The sequence below is a fragment of the Melanotaenia boesemani genome, chromosome 19 (genome assembly GCF_017639745.1).
Source record: "Melanotaenia boesemani isolate fMelBoe1 chromosome 19, fMelBoe1.pri, whole genome shotgun sequence".
In the NCBI taxonomy this organism is placed as follows: Eukaryota; Metazoa; Chordata; class Actinopteri; order Atheriniformes; family Melanotaeniidae; genus Melanotaenia; species Melanotaenia boesemani.
In genome coordinates this window covers 3,468,448-3,482,933 of record NC_055700.1, presented here as the reverse complement: position 1 = coordinate 3,482,933, position 14,486 = coordinate 3,468,448, and the positions used below count along the sequence as shown (strand labels likewise).

The 14,486-nt window shown below is 38.4% G+C and overlaps 1 protein-coding gene across 1 annotated transcript; it reads right to left on the bottom strand.

The window, feature by feature from the left end:
- Positions 1-1,608: 1,608 nt before the first annotated feature.
- On the bottom strand, positions 1,609-12,129 carry slc25a1b (slc25a1 solute carrier family 25 member 1b). Its single transcript, XM_041969682.1, has 9 exons — positions 11,738-12,129; positions 6,355-6,462; positions 5,583-5,682; positions 4,561-4,699; positions 4,140-4,224; positions 3,361-3,465; positions 3,155-3,270; positions 3,006-3,079; positions 1,609-2,490 (listed from the first exon to the last, which is right to left on the bottom strand). Exons 1-9 carry the CDS (start codon positions 11,847-11,849, stop codon positions 2,376-2,378), a joined length of 954 nt encoding a protein of 317 aa, XP_041825616.1. The 5' UTR covers positions 11,850-12,129; the 3' UTR covers positions 1,609-2,375.
- Between the last annotated feature and the right edge of the window lie 2,357 nt (positions 12,130-14,486).

Sequence of the window (14,486 nt, the reverse complement as noted above, 5' to 3'; positions counted from 1 at the left end):
AAAGCAAGGTCACATACTGCTAATGACTTAGGATGACCAGGTTCTATGGAAGCCCATTTCTTCCACTAAGATGGGGGGAATTTTCAAATAAACACTTAATTATCTTTACTTAGTATGTCAGCATTTTCAGATACTAATATATAATAATTGGTTTACCATGAAGATACAAGAGCTTTAAAAAAGGGAAAGTGTACACCATATGTATGCCTTAATTACTGGAAATGCACAAGAGAGAAAAACAGTTGGACAGACACTAAAGTCAATGTTTATGACCGAACTTTAGTAAGCAGCTAAATGCAATGAGAATTTCACCAAAAAAGCCAAACGTAAACCATCAATAAACAGAAGAGAAGCGCAGAGAGGTGATAACAGACTGTGGATGATACACAGAAATGAAACACCTATTTGCACCGGACAAGATAAACATAAATATGACTGGCTGATAGTCTGGGGTTGATGTCAGGTAAAGGATTATCACCTCTACACAAAATGCACAGGTGGACTGACATTTTAACACACATCTTCCGGCTTTTCATGTTTCCTTGAATCCTAAAGTTTTATCTATCATCTTTCTTCTGAAAAAAGATCATTTTCCATCATCCAAAAGTGGTGATTTCATATTTTTCCCAATGGGTTTTAAAGAAAAGCATAGAAGACAAAGTATAAAGACAAAACTTGAGCAAAGATAAAAACACAACACACACACACAACAAAGTTAACAGTCTGATCCATGTTTAATTGTGAGCATTAACAGCAGAATTAATTAGATTGAAGGCACAATATATGGTTCCAACTCCTGGAGAATTAACTTCTGTTAATAAAACTCCAGAAATCTGTGACGTAGGGCCCCACGTATGCATGGCTGGGTTAAACACAAACATGAAAGAAGGCAGCTCACAGTAAACATAGTGTGTCCTACACAAAGACTGCATCATAGGCAAAACATGTAATTGCACTGCATGTAAACAAGCCAGACTTACAAGCTACAAACTCCAGTCGGTGACATGGAATTCCACTATATTCATGAGCAGCAGTTGGTACATCGGGTCCTTAAAAGATGCAAAAGGCTTTTTTATTTTACATGACAACATATTTCACAAATCTGCGTTACAAAGCTGAACCTCTATGGAGATCATTTAAAGATATTAAAGTTTAGAACTTGCATGTTATTTAACAGCTATCACCATATTCAAATGTGTAACCCAAATATGTACCAATCAAACCTGCAAGTACACATCATTTAATTCTGATTAAATATATATTTCTATTTTTAGACTTGCAGAGACAATCCATATTTAAATATTTAATTGGTGCTTGTTGTAACCAATCTGAATACGGTGATACCAGTTAGGAAACCTTTGTCTCCATCTTAGCTCCATACACCACTCATCCTCTAAAAGAACGAGATGAAAGGCACCATTTACTGCAACTCAGTTTAAGAGTTTCAACAAATTTGTTTAAAACTTAACAAAAAACATAATTAAAAGGAAAAGAAACAGTTGGGATGAGCTGAGGAGACCCTCAGAAACATCTTAGACACCACCTGGAATTAAGCAGCAGTGTGTGAAACCGAGCAACTAAAATCCGTAGTGACTAAGAACTTTCCCTCATTCTTAATCTAAAACATCAAAAAATGAATCATAGGCACTTTTTACGGCATTAGTTTAGTAAATTAACATAAAACATCTCTGCAAATGAAAAATGAATCCTCCCCTCAACCTTGTCTTTAAAGAAATGTGCATTTCTAAATAAGATATGTACAATCTAATGAAATGATCTGTACTGAGAGTATTTTGACAATCTTGATTTAAGGCATTTAGTTCTTAATGTTATTGTGTTTCAGGAGCATCTGACATCTGAATATTTATCATTCCATCGGTACCGATTGGGAAAAACAAGTACTTCTAAAAAGGGCTGTTGAATATTTCTGATGTAATTCATCTTCTTTAAGTATAATGTCTTTTTCTCTGGTGTCTAAGTCACATTATGTTGGATGTGGCATCGCTTTCTCTTTGATCAAGTGCACACAGCGTTACTTTGTGCTGACAGCGCTCCCATTTCTCTAATCGTTCGTTCCCTGAGCTCTTTAGGAACTTTCCCCTCCTGGAAATCAAAGAAAAAAGAGCAACTGTGAGCGGTAATTCTGCAACCTACAGCTTCTTTTTGTTGTTTTTTTGTGCAGATAATGCTTCTACTCTTGCTGCACTATAAATAAAATCTAAAATAAAACCAACCCCTTCCTTTTACTCTGTCTGAAAATACTTGGAGGTAGACATTAGAACCTAAAAGCAGGATTTAAGGAGGCTGGCTTTGGCCTGTTTAGTGATGCTGATGGCCTGTTACAATCCTGCTCTTGTAGCACCGAGGTGTCCATCTCAGTCCGTCTTCCAAACTACGTTCAGGACCTTGACGACTTCCTCATAGATGATGAAGACTATGGCCACGTCCATGCACACCCGACCCAACCGAGGCACAGTACCTTTGTAGAACCTGAGAAGAAGAAGGTTGATCTTCTTATTTCTTTCATGAAAACATGAACTATGTGCTTGATTTTAGTCTCTTCTGCAAGTGACCCGTGGACATGACATAAAGCTCCTCTAGTCTCAGTGAGATGTCAATCAAAAGCTAAGAAAGCTGGTTATATTATTTAAATCATCCAAACCAGAATGTAAACTGGAAAATATGGGAAAAAGGAACGGCTACAAGTAAGCTGTGGCAATAAGAATGGGAAAATTATTTTGCAGCATAAACTTATATGTACTGTAATAACTAATATATGTACTATTTTTATATAAAAGATTTTACTTTGAAACAACAGGCAGTAGGAAACTCCTGATGTTGTTATAGTGCAACGTTCTGCTGGGAAAACCTACATACACATAGATGCTTCTGTGACACTGAACATCTAACCAACTAATATTTTCCGACTATCCACCTCCCCCACACGGCGGCAGCACGCCACAGACAGAAAACCGGTCTGTACGCCAGTCCTGACGTGCACTTACGCCATTGGTCCTTCGTGCTTCATGATCTGAACGGCGCAGTCCACTGTGCTTTTGTATTTGTGAGCTTCGAGACCCTGTTAACGAACAAACATGCACTTAGATAAAGATAAAAACATGAGACGAGAAAGTAAAGACGTCCCTGAACTGACCTGCATCCTGGTCTTAATGACATCCAGCGGAGTGTTTCCGAACACGCTGGCAGCACCAGCCACGGCTCCAAACAGTCCAGTTAGCACAGGGTTGATGGTTTTGTTGGGGTCATCACCTTCATGGTGGAAGAGAAACAAAAGGGGATTACTTCATGAGCTGGATGTTTGCTTTCATGCAGCGACGGTGGAGGTTTGTTTGCTCTTACCTTTGTACCAGTTCCTCAGGGAGGTCATGACATAGAAGCGGATGGCCTGATTGGAGCCTTGCTTTAGAACAGTGGCTGTCAGGCCCTGATAGGTCCCCTTCAGACCTGAGGACACATCAGACAAACACCCTTCAACTACATCACATAAGCAAAAAAAAAAAAAAAGTACAGGCCCATCTTACACATTTTAATAATAATAAAAATCAGCTGTTCATCAACAACTTTACAAATTCTTCGCACTATAATGATGATGATGATTATGATGAAGGTGATGATTAGGAGGAGGAAGAGGATGATAAGGATGATGATAATGATGAAGATGAAGAGGAGAATGATGAGGATGATGAGGATGATGAGGATGAGGCGGACGATGATGATAATATAATGATAAAGATGATGATGTATGATAACTGTATCACGTATCAGTTTCTCTCTCTTTTAGTTTATTTTGTTTCTATTTATCTTCCTTAATAAATAACAATAAAATAATAAATGAAGCTCTTCCATCCCACATTTCTTTACATGATCCTTCCAAGCATCCAGGCTTTGTTTTAATCTGGTTAAATGGTGTTGATCATTAGTTCTGATGATTTTCCGAACGTCTTTCAAAGTTTTTCTTTGGACTTTGGGGGCTCAGTCATTTTCAGTCCAGCCTGAAAAAAACAGCTACAATAGAAAACCAGGATCTGAAACTGATGTAATTATATAAAGAAATGAGGTTTGGATCAAGACTTCTGCACATGTGGATGAGGTGGACCAGGAGGCGGCAACATCATTACCTTGAGATCTGATAATCTCCCTCACCCCATGAAAAAATCCTCTGTACTTAGGGTTTGCTGATGTTTGATCATGAATAAATTTAACCTAAAAGAACATGGAAACAAAGATTAATTACAGAGAGACTAAACATTCAGAGCTGCAGAAGGCCTGAGCATCAAACTAATTTAAATGTACATATCAGCTGTTATTTTGTGTATTTTCAGCCTCTGGGATTATTATCATTACTGCAGCACTTCAAACAGCTAAAGCTCCAGATTAGAAAAATTAAAGGCTGATTTTTTTGTGTGTCTAATCCCAGAGGATCAAAAAGTTATTCTCAAAATGTGAAATCCTCATGGGAACCACAATCTCCAGAAGCAGACTCATCTGTTTTGTGTAACCTTGAAATAAAACTGATCTTTTACTCATGTTTTTTTTTACCTTAACTGTCTCCATCGGACAGACTACAAAGACGGCCTCGGCAACTCCAGCCCCCAGACCGCAGAGGAATCCTCGCTTGCTGTCCAGCTTACCGCTCTCATCCCGCATCTTATTACTGAGGAACTCAAACACCCCGAACCTGTCAGAGGGACGGAGAATAAAAGATTCATAACAAGCCATAGTATTAGCCATCAAAAGGCACAACAGCTGGATTTTCCTGTGCTGAAAAGTCTCTGAGTGGGTGAGCATCAAAAAGTTAGGGATGTCATTCCCAGAAAAAGGCACCAATCCCTACAGACAAGTCAGTCCATGGGACTTTTTGCTGCTACAGGGATTGTGAGACAAGTCAGGACAGAAAAAAAGACTGAGATCCTTTTTTCAGAGTTGGGGGATTTAAGGCTGCAGTGAAAGTTTCCAGTAAAACAGAAGATCTGCAGCTAAAGGCTAAAAGTAATGCAGTAGCCGGAAAACTGGAAGCATTATCGCCCTCTGCTGGCAGGGTGATGCAACTGCAAGACAAAAAGGATTTTATAGCATTAACAGCCAATTAGGCATGCTATTCATTTAATTATTGAAATCCTCCCATTTTTATTTTTAAATGACATTTTATTCTAATCTAGAGCTTTTGTTTCACATGTGGCTTATGTGATGCAGCGTTACAAGCAGTCTTAGCTCGTAGGGGGGTAGCTCCCTCACTTCTGGTCTTGTTTTAACAAGAGTGAAATTGAGAGCTTCACATTTATTTTCCAGAATATGTGTGGGAATAGCTCAGCTGTTCTTTGCACAAAAAATAAAAATGGTCTAAATAACCAAACTCAAATATGCTGCATAGCCATGTTGGTTTAGTGTCGCCTCCTCCAGACCATTACAACTCCCCCTCTGTGCTTCACAGTAAGAATCACACATTCAGATATAATCTATTTACTGTGTCTCACTAAACATTACAGCTGAAATCTCCCATCTGGTCCCAGCAGCCCAGATTTCCGCTGGTCGAGCATGTGTTTGGGTGCGAGCTGCAGTACCTGACGGCTGCTTTGGGTATAGATCCGTAGACCAGCGAGCTCAGACCTCTGTAAAGTCCCCTCACCCCATGACTGTTCACCGTCTGCTTCACACAGTCAGCTGAGGGGGATGAGAAAGAAGAGTAGAGGAAAAAAGTTAATAACTGGGCAGATTAAAATAAATATTTCTTGAACTTGTAATCCTGTTATAAGACCCTTGGCTATGACTTTATTTTTTTTGCTTTCTGCATGTTTAACCAGAAAAAACAAGTTTTGTGCCAAAGTTCATAAGTCAAAGGCCGACTTCCTCCGTAAACATACCGCTGTTTGCTAATGTTTACGCTTTAAACTGCATCAACAGGAGTTATTACAGACTGTCAGTCATGCGATTTATTACAGCTTCATTATTGTTTGAGGTTTACTTTAGTCAATTCTGCATTTTGCAGGATTTTTATTGTTTTCTTTTTCTTTCTGACATGATATTCATCTAATGTGTGACCAGGTTTTTCATTTAAACCAACAAAACCTGTTCATTAAATTGAGCTAAATGCAAGACTTTTAATCTTTAAAAAAATAGAAAATATTTCAATTTAATCAAATTAGCTTTTTTAAAATTTGTAAACTAATTTGAATTTGAAAAAATATTATTTAATATTTAGTTTTAGACTGAGATCTATTTTAGGTTTCTATTACAGTGTGTTATTTAGATTAAGGCCAAAAGAATATCTAATAAAAAAATATCATTCAGAAGTTTCTTTATTATCTAAAAACTGGACAGCAAACGTAAACCCACCGATTCCTTTGTACTTGGGGGGGTTTGCTTTCTCGTCGAGCTGCAGCTGTGTTTTAACGTACTCTGTTGGGAAGGTGATGCAGATCTCGATGCCTCCAGCAATCCCACCTGAAACAACAACACCACGCTACATAAACCAGCCAAAAACGTGGGAGATTCAGAGAGAAACAAGAACAAATGTCCACGAAGGCATCAACAAAACAAACAAACGTTTGAGTTCTGCATTAACACTTTTAATACACGATTAAAAGACTGACAATTAGTTTAAACAGAGAACTTATTTAAATGTCTTTAATGTAAAACACTGCTTGACAAATGAGGACGTTCACACAGGATGCAATAAAGCTAAACTAAATAAATTTAAACTTTACAGTTCGAGTGAAATAAACCTGCATATGAAACTTTAAATGAGAAAATATACACAAAAATGACATGAATGCAAAAAAATATAGAAATATGAAGACATAAAAAAAAATAAAAGCATTAATTAATATTCGCATTTATTTATATTTTCCTAAAGATATAACTATCACTACATATTTATCATTTCAAACTTTCTTTAGTTTTTTTAGAGAGAAGGAGGCACAGGGGTTAAAAGAACTGGACCACAGCACCCTCCCCGAACAAAGTCCAGCTATCAACATGGTGGCAGACCTCCAGCAGAGACTCTCAGGTATGAAGAACCAGACAGGACCTGGTCCAGACAGGATCCACGTCTACTGGTTAAAGACACTAACTTCACTCCATGAGCGCCATGGGATAATAAGCTGGTCAAAGGAGGAATTTCAGACCACAGATGTTAAGACATGGAAGCTGTTCACCGTGCATGGAGGGTTCCACCCCAAATCCAGTGTCCAGAGGCTCCAGAGGACTGCAGTCCTAGGAACAGCTAAGATCCTACATAGGACCCTCAAGCTCCCAGGACTCCGTTTGTTTTTAGGGGTAAGACTTTAACACCTTCATTACATTTAATTAATAACAAAAAATAAATGTGTTAAAAAAATGAACGAGTTTAATCGCCAAAAGTCTCCAATAACACCAGTAAAATCTTTACATTTGTCGCCACATTTGACCATTTGTCAACACTAATTTAACCGAGCTCTGACGCGTGTCTCGATTTATCGCTGCACCGAAACTCAATGCGTTAATTTTTCAACGTATTATGTTTATGTAATTAATATATGTGTGTGTGTGTTGTTAAAATACGTAAATATGTGCATTATGTTTTATTTTGACATTTGCCTTTTCTTTCCCTTTACTTATTTCTGTGTATATTTAATAATTTTATAATTACAATTAAATTTTCCCTTTGTTTTGGCACACCCATGGCTCCATACCACCACTCTGTGCTGGCCTGTGCCTGCCAGCCCTGCACGTGAAGACCAGTTCCACCTTAAATGTCTGAATGTCACACATCTGCCGTTGAACCAAGCATGCAGCCAGCAGCTGATTGGCTGGCTGAGCTCAGTGATTCTGCCCACAGATACTCCCCCTGGCCCTGTTCCAAGTCAAGGGGGTGTGTAACCTCCAGAGCTCAAACTGTTCTCCACATCACTGAGCAACCGCAGGGATTTACGAGTCAATGCGTGGGCTCATTCTTTAAAAACATCAAGAGTAAAAAAGTCAACTAAAAAATGAACAGCATCAGCTGAAAAAGGAGGAATAAAGTTAACTTTAAGTCAAGCGACTATGAGCAGTAGTTATAAAAACAGAGACTAAAGCTGGAAAAGAAAAGGCTCTTGTTTTAGTTTCAGATTGTCCTCACTAATTTAGCAAAGGGTTCTTTGTTGATGCTTTTAGGCATGCAACACCAAAACCATGCAGAAAAATCCAACACAGCAGTGATTCAAGCCAACACTACAAGAAGCGAGCGTGTTTGTACATAAACAATGGCAAAGATTACAGCGTCACAAGCTATTAATTAAATCTTCCAGTGCACTGTGGATGCAGACAGTGCTGGTTATGACACACCCAGGCATTTTTTCTGGTTAGAGTCACGCTCGAAGCTCTACCTACAAATTAAGCCACAATAAAAAAGCAGAGTCCACATCATCCACATCTGTAAACAAGTCTCTGTGCAGTACCTGCAGCACATCCCCGAGTCAAGCTGGGAGAAAGACAGAGAACCAGTTCATCAGGTCTAACATATGAACACATTTCAGCAGGAATTCATAAAGTGCCCCAAACCAACAATAATGTACAGTAGTGGAAAATAGTGACTTAGGCTAAAAAAAAAGTCACCTAGCTTGTTGGACTGTCTGGGTGCACACACAAAAACTCATCCTAAAGTCCAAGATTTCTGCTCATGTTCACAATGGTATAGTTATTTACGTTTATTTTTTTATTATGGAAGCCCATTCCTGACACTTGTAAGTTACAAATATTGGCAATCTATTCCATAATTACAAGATAAAAAGTCATTATTATTAAATAAAAAGACACAGTTGAAATTTAAAAGTTATAACTATGAGATTTTAGTCAAAATTATCAGATAAAAACTTTATTATTATGACATAAAAAGTCACATTATTAGGTAAAGTCATATTATATAAAATCTCATAAATATGACAAAGTTCATAACTAAGATTTAAAAGTCCTAATTATGAGTTTATAACGTAAGAGATAAAATGATGACCTTTTAATCTCGTAATTATGACATAGTAGTAGGTTTTTATTCCATGGTTCTTACTGGTGATTCATCATTTTTCTTCTGTTTACGCTGAATCATGACGGATCATCCAGCAGTGGAGGCATCAATGCTTTTATATGTATCTGCAAATATTTTCCCCTTTATTCCCTTTTTTATTTTAGGTGTTTTAATCTATTTTTCTGTTTTTATTTAATCTCTTTTATTTGTTTTAAAGTTTGTTTTAATGGATCTGCTTCTTGCACCCTGCTGTAATGCTTTTAATGTTTTATGTAAAGCACTTTGAATTGTCTTGTACATGAAATGTGCTGAACAAATAAACTTGCCTTGTCTTTGTATGCTTCTGTTGACAAGTTAATAAATTGTTAACCATAAAAACATCCATTAAATCAATACCCTAAAAGTATTAACGAAAGCTGATTTCCACTAAGAGGAAGATCGGTTTCGAGCAGGTACAACAACTTTCTGACACGACCAGGTGCAGGAATGCAGCTCTCGTTCGTACACCTGAGAAACTACCAGATGTTGACGTACTTGTCTATCAAAACCTATTTAAACAGATGCATTTGGAGCCCCTGAATGCAGCACAGAAGTCTAGCATTTAATAGCAGGATGGCGGCTGCAGTGACACATCACAAAGGTGTTTTTTATGTTTAGATCTACGGGAGAAATAAAAGTTAAAGTCAGTAATTCAGATAATGGTTCCCCAAAAATCAGTTCACAAGCAAGAGAAAAGCAATTTTGAGTCTTGACGTCCCGTTTCCAGGGTCATTAAATGCAGCATAACAACATCAAACAGGAAGCAACAATTGTGGCCTAAAACTGTACAATAAAATCTCAGTATTTTTGCATGGTTGATGTATATTTTGTGTTTTATGATGACATAACTGATCAGAGGTTGTATAAACCTGCTGTTTCATCGTGACATAACTCTTCCTGATTGGTGCACTGTCATCCCATTAGGCCACACCTCCACCCGGCTTCATACGGCTCAGTTGTTCATCACTTTGTATTCCCCACACAGACCTCAGACCAGCCTTAATGACACAGGCTGGAGAGTGGAGGCCATTCATCAGCTCAGCCTGGCGCAGGCGAGCGGTAATCTGGGAGATCGAGTGTTCAGGCTGACGGAGCAAACTGCTTTGTCATCGTGGCTTGTGACCTCCACAGTGGAGCCCGGGCCTCTAAGCAAACACTATGAGGGCAGCAGGTTGCGAGTAAACAGCCACAAAACTGCTGACAGTCGAGTTCAGAACATCAGAGATTTCTTCTGAACTTTGACTGTTCAAACACGATCAGCTGTGTTGAAATGCAGGATTTGTGTGAAAACTATTGATGATGCAAACCTGCTAATAATGATTGATTTCTGGAATGAGTTGAACTCTGAAGTTGGAGCATCTGTCACTGATTGCCCAAAGACACGGGGCTAAAGTCTACAGTACAAGTCCATATCTAATCCAGAGCATCACGTTTTACTACAGCACAGAGAAAATAAGCCTTCAAGGATTTCATTAAATTTCCCAAACATTTCCTTTTTTTCCTCTTTAAAGCTTTTCTTGCTGTAAATTCTCCACCTGTCGCCACTGATCTTCAGTCCTTGCATCATGTGACATACCTCAGCCTTTTCTCCCCGTTTCCCTTCCTTAAGAATGACTTCTTGACAGCCATGTTTCCATGGAGACCATTTCTGATGAGGCTTCAGCCAACAGCAGATGGATCACCTGAAGGCCCAGATCCTGTGTCAGGACTTCGATGGATTTGTTCTTATTTCTTAAGGAAATCCCTTTTCATATCCTGGGAACAGATGTGTCTTTATGACGGGCTGCTACTAACAAAGAGCCTAAAGGTTCAGTTTCAAACTGGTTTTTTGAAAGGTGTTGGTTGTATGCAAACAACACTGGTTCATCCCTTGAGGAGCCTGTTTAATACTTGAATGACTAAAATGTTATTGTTACCTGAACATGATCAGGTACAAGAAATGGACTGAAAAGGAGTCAAAATAAATTTCCCAGTCTGGGATTAATAAAGGACATCTGATTCTGAAATCAGAAAATGTACCAAGAAAAACTTTGAAAGACCTTCAGAAAGTCTGGGTCTACTGATAAAGACGTCGTAGAAAGATTACAGGAAGGTCTGGCTGCTTGGTAGGGACGTATAAAGACATGAGCTCTGGGTTAGTTCTTGTAGAGTTGTTATTTCAGGGAAAAGTGCACCAGCCAAGCCAAGGACTCAGTCCAAGGATGGACTATCTAATGCCTCCAAGCCCAAGGCCTGAACTTCATCCGTTCTCTAACATGACAAGTTATTCCTAGTTAGTCCTTGTTTTTTTTTACATGTTCTTTTTATAATGTTTACAACTTGAAGCATGTTTTCCTTTGAGTTAAATTAGTTTAAAAACTTGATTTATTTTAAAAGCGTGACTTCTACTACTGGAAACAACTACGTTTATATATATACTTATCAATATGAGTACGTCTTCTTTAATTATTCCCTGCAACTAACCGCCCTGACATGTTCCGATTCTCTAATATTGTCTTGCAAGTGATAAATTTAAGATATTTTGCAGCAGAAATTCACGTCTGAAACATTACATCAGTTTGTTTTATTTAAAAGTGGAAGCCCAGCTCAGAGGTGGACATATTTTCGGTCCACTGTGCAGACTGAGGTTCAGCACTGGAACTTGGAAACAAGTTGAGGAGCCCCTCTGCAGCGTCCCGCTGACAGGCGCTGTCTTACCTGCCAGGATCGCCTTTCCAGGGTGCGTTAACTTGGCTTTCCCCGCCGGAGCTGCAGCCGCCAGGCACCGGGGTCTGTGAAACGGGCTCACGAATCTGTTTGGCTCCGACATGCCTGCGATACCCCGGCCTAACTTTTTTCTGTTTTTCCTCTCTTTAATCACCGCAGACGTACCCGGCTGCTGCAAACCCACTCAAGTCCTCGTGCAGTCTGACTGCCTCGTTAGAAGCGGCGACGCAGACATTCAAAGGCCAGGCGGGCGGCGGTGACCATTGGACTTCGTGCTCATCAACAATTAATAAAGTCTGTGTACTTTTGACTGTGAAGTTCCCTCCGTGGCACTCACGCAGTCAGATAACGTCGAGTCAGTGCTCTGTCGGGCGGGGCAGGATGTCCCCCACCGACACGGAAAACGCCATGTTTGTCAGAAACGTTTAAGGAGGACCGGACTGATTCTGTAACTGTTGCATTTCGCCCATAGAGGGCGCCATATTCTAACAATACGTTTTTAAATGGAGCAGGGGCGTAGCGACGGGGGGGGGGGTCAAAGACCAGTTGTGAAAAAAAACTATACTTTAACAGACCCTCTTGTTCTTTAATAGTTTTTTTTAGTATGCCCCATGTGCTGTATGTTGGATGTTGGATTGGGATAGTAGTTTTTGTTATATAATAAACCTGTGGAGTGGACATTGAATGTATCTGGTGTCCCAACTCTGTTTTGTTTTGTTTGTTTGTTTGTTTTTTATTTGTTTTTGTTTTTTTAGCAAACACTATTGACAAAACATTTGGGATATGTGGCTTTTTCTATGATGCCAGAATGAACCCAAAGTTAACTGTAAGTTTTACAGGTTAACTTAATTTGATTTTCTCTAAACTTAAATGCACATCCTTTTAGTGTTTAAGTACATGTTTAACATGCTGTTCTATAATAAGATAATTGGTGTCATCCATAAATTGACCACTAAATGTTCTGGTTCAATAACAACTTCAGCTATATTTCCACCACTGGATCCGGGTTGGTACGAGTAGAGTTGGTACAAATTTTTTTGTTTGGGATGAGTCTGACCTGTCTCACTTTTTGGGTCCCTTATATTTGGGTCACAATCTTATCAATCCAACCAATAAGGGTGAGGTTTGTCAGACTATCCGACTAATACGCCACCAACTGGGTAAGGGTACAGTTAACCCACAAACAAACCATCCCATCCAAACCCACAACAGGGCTTCATATTTAAACTCTCCTCTTCATCTCACGTTTTGACATAATCAGACTTAACAAATGACAAGTTATTGAGACACTGACATTTTATGTTGTGGTTCAGTCATCACTGTTGTTAGCTTATGTTTCAATAATTTATTTTAGATGAAGGATTTATCATGTATAATTTATAATACATGATATAATGGTATAATTTATTTTTTATGACTTTGGTAGCAGAAGAAGGATCTCTATAGAAAATAAGTTTGTCTCATTCATGGCAGTTCAGATGCTCTTTTTAACTCATTTTATAACCGTATCAGTTAGCTTGTGGCTAACTCTTGCAACATTTTAAAATTTCACAGCTGCTGTGTTGTCAGCTTGTGGTCTGGAGATCGGACCAAATGTTCTAAATGTGACATTGGTTGTGTTTCTGCTCTTAATACATAACAATTTCAGTGGCTTGATTTTAATGAAAGTCTTAACCGGCATCGTAAGTTATATACGTACAAAACATGTCATGGTTACTGTAAACATACTGAACCAAACAGAAGGGAATAGCAGCTGGAAAATTGTAAAATTATTAGAAATGGTAAGATCCCAACACCTTCTTGACAATGAATAGTTAGACTTTTCTGTTGTACATATATGTGATTACATGACATATAAATGTGTTGTTCATATGATAGATGCAAACCATAGATATATTTCATTACATCTTTAGAAGACTCAGGCACTGCTGTGCCAGTTTTCACCATATTTTGGATATTTTCATCACAAGATTGAAAAACAAAAACAAACTACTATGAACTATGTGCCAAGCTAAACGCTTGTGAAGCTTCATCCTGTGTTGAAACCAGCAGAAATATTGCTTCAGATTTGTTGAAACTCTGGTTTATATCTTAGTCTATGTCATAATTAATCACAAGGTTCCACATTCATGCTGCTTTGATTTATTTTCTATCTGGATTTTGAGGGAAACAGTTGCATCAATTTGAGTTTATTCATTCCTCCTCCATACGCAGATGGCATAATATAGTAACTTTAAGGCACTATTTTTTAATATATCTTGTCTCCTTTAAAGTTAAGGTCTTTTCATGTCTCTTTTGATTCTCTGCCGTCTGACCATGGCCATTCATTTAGTCTTTTTGTGTGTTCTTGTAGTTTACTGATTTATTTTAATATTTTTTCCTTCCTTTTTCAATATATTTTGTCATTTATATTAAATACTCAAATAGTAACTTGTCTAAAGGTAACTCTATCTCAAGGCCTGTGACACATTAAACCTCCAGGGCCTTCAGGACTTGCACCAAACTAGTGGTTCAGTTTTGGACTCCATCTGATAAGAGCACCCTCCCCCATTAACTATGACCTTAATGTAAATAAAGAATGAGTAAAATCTACTTTCTGACCTATGATTACTGAATAGTATGTGTACCCGATGTTAAAAGATCACCTGGATGAAAACCCAGGTGATACATGTCCGATTAACATCTTGGCCTTGCATTGAGTCTGTACATTTGACTCTCTGATACCGCGCATGCTCAGTAG

Excerpts from the sequence above, each read along its gene's own strand:
- slc25a1b (XM_041969682.1), bottom strand. The coding sequence starts at position 11,849 with ATGTCGGAGCCAAACAGATTCGTGAGCCCGTTTCACAGACCCCGGTGC. Across the intron at positions 4,225-4,560 it reads GTCCGATGGAGACAGTTAAG|GTTAAATTTATTCATGATCA; the intron begins GTAAAAAAAAAC and ends ATGTTCTTTTAG. Across the intron at positions 3,271-3,360 it reads CCTGAGGAACTGGTACAAAG|GTGATGACCCCAACAAAACC; the intron begins GTAAGAGCAAAC and ends TCCACCATGAAG.